At 45.2% G+C, this 6,105-nt stretch overlaps 1 protein-coding gene across 2 annotated transcripts in view; it reads left to right on the plus strand.

Annotated features, from left to right (window-relative positions):
• The window catches only part of LOC108251229 (sodium channel protein type 4 subunit alpha), a 102,022-nt gene that overhangs the window by 2,137 nt on the left and 93,780 nt on the right, over nt 1–6,105 (plus strand). For both annotated transcript variants that reach the window (XM_037973131.1, XM_037973130.1), the window contains exons 4-5: nt 3,847–3,936; nt 4,608–4,736. In XM_037973131.1, coding sequence (XP_037829059.1) covers nt 3,847–3,936; nt 4,608–4,736 — 219 coding nt within the window. The remainder of the gene's footprint in view (nt 1–3,846; nt 3,937–4,607; nt 4,737–6,105) is intronic.

A 6,105-nucleotide genomic window follows, 5' to 3' on the forward strand; every position in this document is an offset into this window, starting at 1 on the left:
CATCCATCCATCCATCCAACCATCCATCCAACCAACCAACCAACCAACCAACCAACCAACCATCCATCCATCCATCCATCCATCCATCCATCCATCCATCCATCCATCCATCCATCCAACCATCCATCCATCCATCCATCCATCCATCTGGTACCTGTCTCCACGGGGACACCTGGACATGTCCCTGGTCCATCACGAGGACACAGTGAGACAGCCACTCACAGTCAGACCTCCCCTCTCCACAAACACATAATTAAACCCATTAACAGATTTTTTTTCAACCAAAAACCTTCTTTAAAATTAAAACCAATTAGTCTTTTTATCATTAATGCCATTTTCTCTTTTGATAACATTTAATAAATTCTGTTAATGTAGTTCATCACAAATAAAATAAACAATAAAGCTTTAAAAACAGAATAAATTAAACCCAAAACAAAAGCTGGCAGCTGTGTCTCCGAGGCCCACACAGCGTTAGTCATCACGCCGGTCTGCAGAGATGCCACGGGGACAACGGGGTGCTTAGTTCATCCTGAAGGCCACGGTTATCCCCCCAACGGCTGCGTTTAGTTCATCCTGACGCCATCTTTACTCATCCCAACAATCAGGTTTAGCTCATGTCATCAGTCGTGTTTGAGAGCCTCCCTCCTGAGTTATAAAACTGAATAATTATAAATGCAGTTCAGGTTTTTGTACAGAAACAGCCTCGATGAGCCCAGTCGGCTCCTCTCAGTCCTGATTAACAGCCGGAGTCTGGATCCAGATGTGCTGTAGAACCTGAAGGCTCCAGCTGTGCCGGTTTGGCCCGCCACCCGTTCCCTGCCGCCCACCGGCTCCAGACGGCAGCCCGATATGTCAGATATTACTTCACACCCAATCCCCCCCTTATCCTCACTTCACACTCGTCTATTTTTACTGCGGGAGGCGGCTGCCGGTGTTGAGGGACGTCGAGCCGGAGGACACGCTGCTGTTGTCACGGGGACGAGAGGGTGAAGAGGTCAGAGGTGCGGCGCTGCTCGTGTTCAGGGCGAGTGTGTGCGTCGGAGTCGGAGGAAAAGCAGGAATCAGGAGCGTGTGTCGTCGTTGCAGCAGAAGGAGCTGAAGTGGACTTTTAGTTTGTACTTTAGAAGTGTTTGTGAGAGATCAAGTGTTCTGGATTCAGGCCCGACCGCGGTGGCGCCACCATGACAGGCTGTGGCGCCACGCACAAACACACACACAGATGTTAAAATACAGACGTTACGTGTTTTATCTCTCCGGTGATAAACTAAGAACACATCATCCTAAAGGAACCCAGTGTTCCTCCTGGTTCTCTGCTCAGATGTGTGAGGTTTGTGTCGTAGACGACGACATCTTGGGTTCAGGCTGCAGATGTCCTTGTTGTGTTGAGAGGACCAAAGTTCCACCTGACTGGCAGGAAGGAGCCAGAAGAATCCTGAAGTCCAAATCAAATATGATGAGAAAACAAGAAGCAGGTGTGGTGATTGTAACTACAGCCTGGTGTTTGATTAGAAACATAAAACAGGTGTGTTCATCACAAACTAGAACCATGTGTGGCAATCAGAAACCAGACCTAGGTGTGTTATCAATAACTAAAAACAGCTGTAGTGAACAGGATGTAGAACTAGGTGTGGTGATTAGAAACTGAAAACCAGCAGCAGTTAAAAATTACAGTCAGAAACTGTGACTGGGTGTGGCGATTAGAATCTGTTTTGCTGATTGGAAATTAGATCCAGGTGCGTTGATTCGAGACTAAAGCTGGTGGGGCACCAAAAACAAGAACTAGATGTGTTGATTAGAAACTGGAAACAGGAGCTAAAAACTGAAACCAAGCGTGGTGATCAGAAGCTATGAGCAGGTGGGCATTTGTGAGTTTGTTAGAAAAATCTTTAAAGTTCTGAGTTTCTGCTGAAACTGAAGCTCAGATTTTCTTCTTTGTGGTAATTTCCTCCTTGCTTCCCTTTCACAATAAAAGCCTTGTGTGTGAAGCCGGTGAATCGGACTGTAAGCAGCTCGGCTCGCTGAGAGAAGGAAGTAAATGTGGAAAAAAGGAAGTCGAGGGGGAGGAAGATGGATCCCGTTGAGGATGTGGGAGGTGTAATGATATTACCGGTACAGTGGCCTGGGAGGTCCAAAACATCAGGGCTATCATTAGCAGGTAATTAGCTTCTGGCTGTGGCGGCGGCGGCGGGGGGACGTTTGCATTGTCCCTGTTGGCGGGGGGACGTTTGCGTTGTTTGTCAATCGGTAACGGTATTATCTCACCACCTGCCATCATTACAACCGGCACTCAATCAACAATTACCCCGCCGCCACTCCGACAAGTTTCAGTTGGAGTTTGGGCCGCTTTCACGCCGACAGCATGTTCTCGCTACCAAATTACAATAATTATGATTCATTTATAGCTGTAATTGACGGCTGAGACGGGTTTCACCACCTGATCGCGTGCAGGTGAGGGTGATATTTAACCCGCTCTGCTGCCGTCTGACAGGTTGGAAAGTTCCCTCTCCACATCACGAGGTGATTAGAGTGGGCCGTTAATGGCATATTAATTGGCTGGATTGAAAGTGGCAGGAATCAGAGGGGAGCACCGGGACTCTTCGTCTTTATTTAGCCTTAATGAGACATCGGTGGAAGGGTTTTAAAAATCACATGTTGGATCTCCAAACGGCCGGGCTAAAAGGAGTCGTTTTTACATTTACATGTCAGGCATTTAGCTGAAGAGATGCACAATTAGAAGAAAAAAAGCTTCAGCTCCCAGAATTTCAACAAAACACTGAAGATATTTTTACAGCATGAGTCCACATTTGAACTGCTGTTCTTTTCACGGTGACTAAGAGCTGTAAATTACAGAAAATCACACGAAATTGACTGTGTAATTCTTATTTTCTCTCTGCTAAACTTCAACCGCAGGTTCCTGCAAATCTCAGGTTATTTCTGGTCAGATGCTTCACATTTTTCCAGAACAATTAATGTTCTGAAGATTATTTGAGGTTTACTGGAGGTCAAGACTCCAGCAACAGCGGTTGTATTTAGAGAACAACTTTAATGTTTAAACAGCTCGTCTTATTTATCATAAAACAGCCAACAGCTGGAGTTTAAACACAAAAATAAAACCGACCAATCAGAACAAAAACCTGAACACAGGACCTGATGAAGTCCAAAATCCTTTAACCCAAAGGCAGACATGAACGGAACCAAACTGAGAAACAACGACACCTGTGGTTCCAGCAGGTGGTTTTCTGTGAGCAGATAGAGAGACAAGAAGCTGAAGGACGGTTCTGGAAAAAAGAACTTCAGTCTTTTTGTTTTATTGAGTCAGAGAGGATTTGGAGGCGTCTGGTTGCTGACATGCCGAGCAGAAGAGTAACGTCCGTCTTCACAGAGAGAGAAATCTGCATCATCTGAACAACAAAAACACGACAGAATGTCAGAAGTCTGAGAACACATCCCTGAAGCGCCCCACAGGTCAGAGACGCTGCAGAGGAACCATCAGATCCAACAAAAAGGAAGGAAATAAACCAGATTCACCAGATGATCATCAGTAACTCTTTGAAGGCTTTAAATTAATAACTTTCCAAGATTTTCTTTGTAATTTACCATAAACTTTGTACGAAAGTAAAGATCTTAGATAAGGCAGAAAATAAACTATTTAAACTATTAAAAACTAATAAGTATACACAAACAGTCATAAAACAGAATAAAAAGTGACTCTGCAGTAAATCTTTTTTTTGGTTGGTTTTAATCTCTTTAAGGACTGACTTTTTAAAATGTCACTTTAAATGATTTAGCCTGTTTTTTAGTGAGATCTTTGTGTTTTTCTCAGACTTTCTTCCTTAACGTTGTCACTTTATTCAGTTTGTTCATCATGTGCACCATCCTGACCAACTGTTGCTTCATGGCCATGTCCGAACCAGCAAACTGGGCCAAATACCTGGAGTGAGTACATCTGAGAGGCTTCCTGTCTGTGTCGAGAGCAGGAAAGCCGTCCTGAAAGCTGTTTAATCCGAGCTCATGTTGAAGACAGCAGCTCTCCAGCTGCTTTCAGTCACAGCAGAGAACAGAAATGTCAGGTTTGATTTTATCTGCTGGTTTGTGCCTTCCAGTCCTCCATCCTGTCTGTTGCTCTGAGGGTTAAACTGCTGATGACCTTTTGACCTCTGACCCTGAGGCTATCGGAGCGACGTGAATCTTTTTACTCCCAGAGGAAACTGCGCTCAGCCATGATGTGATAACAGGTCACCAGAAAAGCTAAAAACACTGAGCGATCCTGAGCGTGCTCAGTCGCTGTGTCATCGTTTCTGAGGCTCAAACCTCAGTTTTTCTCACCAGAACCTCGGCTTGTGTGGACATTACTCTGTTTCTTTGAGTTCAGCTGGATTTAGGTTTAAAAAGCTTTACCAAAAAAACAGAAACATTTTCAGGGTTTCGTGAGCCGTCCCTTTAAATCGTGCCTTCGACCTGACGTGACTGACTGCCTGTTCCCGTCTGGCTCCGTACGGTTCACTTGGTTTGTTTCTGGGGACAAAATAAATAAATGAAAGATGTTTGATGAATATTTCTCCTCTGCTGTTGTTCCCGGTTTGAGCTCTGATTCTCTGCCCGTGCAGGTACACCTTCACAGGTATCTACACCTTCGAGTCGCTCATTAAGATCCTGGCCAGAGGTTTCTGTGTGGGGCCTTTCACCTTCCTGAGGGACCCCTGGAACTGGCTGGACTTCAGCGTCATCGTCATGGCGTGAGTCTCACAAACATCCGCCTCGTACAGATCCTGATCCAGAAATGAGCTGCAGCTCAGAGAGAGCAGCGGAGCTCCAGCTGCTCTTGTTCTGACGGGATTAATGTCTCAGAATTAAAAAGCAAAGCTGCTTCTCGTTGCACTTTCAGCTCAAGAGTTTGTCAGTTTGACTCTTTGGTCAGTTTTCAAAGCTTCTTCAAAGTGAAGGAGAAACTTTCCTCTTTAGCTTCAGAAGCTGACGTTTCATTGTGAACCCGACAGAACCGGACGCTGAGCTGCAGCCTCAAACTCTGAATGAGGTACTTTAGAGAAAATGAACATTTCTTCGCCTGTAATCCTCGGAGCACTTCAGCTCGGTGTGATTAGTGATCAGCTGGTGATCAGTCAGACAGCCGGGAAGATAAACGTTCAGAACCATCGGATCAATATCTGACCCCGAGGCCCAGTGCGGAGGTCACCCTGCAGTCTAATGAGGTGTCATCACCTCCACTAACTAAATGGGAACATTTTAATGAAAAGTGGCCTCAGATGACGGGAACGTTGGCTCAGTTCATACGACCTCGAGGACTCGCTCTCGGAGGAAAAATGTCAACACTTAGAGCAGAAAGGACGACAGCGTGGAACAAATAAAGCAGGTGGAGACAAGCTCCTGCAGTTCTACTGCAAGATTCAAACAAACTGAGGCAGATTCCAGAGGAAGCAATTATTTCATCCTCTGCTCATACTGTAACGTTTCTCACTTACAAAATAATGAACAGGCTCTAATTTTTATGCTAATTTCATTTTAATGGAGAAAGAGAGAAAATCAAATAAAAATCCAGAAAAAAACCCATTATGTAAAAGTTACAAACTGATTTTCATGTCACTGATTGAAAAAAGTATTTAATCCCCCAAAAACAGCCAAAATTCTGCCTCCTACAACCAACCAACCAACCAACCAGTCAACCAACCAGTCAACCAACCAACCAACCAACCAACCATTTAGCCAGCCAACCAACCAACCAGTCAGCCAACCAGCCAACCAACCAGCCAACCATTTAGCCAGCCAACCAGTCAACCAACCAACCAGTCAACCAACCAACCAACCAACCATTTAGCCAGCCAACCAACCAACCAGTCAACCAACCAACCATTTAGCCAGCCAACCAACCAACCAGTCAGCCAGCCAACCATTTAGCCAGCCAACCAACCAACCAGTCAGCCAGCCAGCCAACCAACCAACCATTTAGCCAACCAACCAACCAGTCAACCAACCAACCAGCCAATGATGTTCTTGATCTCACCTGTTGGGGAAGCCATCTTGTCCACAGATTCAGATTCTTCCATTCTATCTGTGAGACTGAAATCCTGCTAAAATAAACAGAACAGA

Source organism: Kryptolebias marmoratus, linkage group LG21 (assembly GCF_001649575.2).
Source record: "Kryptolebias marmoratus isolate JLee-2015 linkage group LG21, ASM164957v2, whole genome shotgun sequence".
NCBI classification, from domain to species: Eukaryota; Metazoa; Chordata; class Actinopteri; order Cyprinodontiformes; family Rivulidae; genus Kryptolebias; species Kryptolebias marmoratus.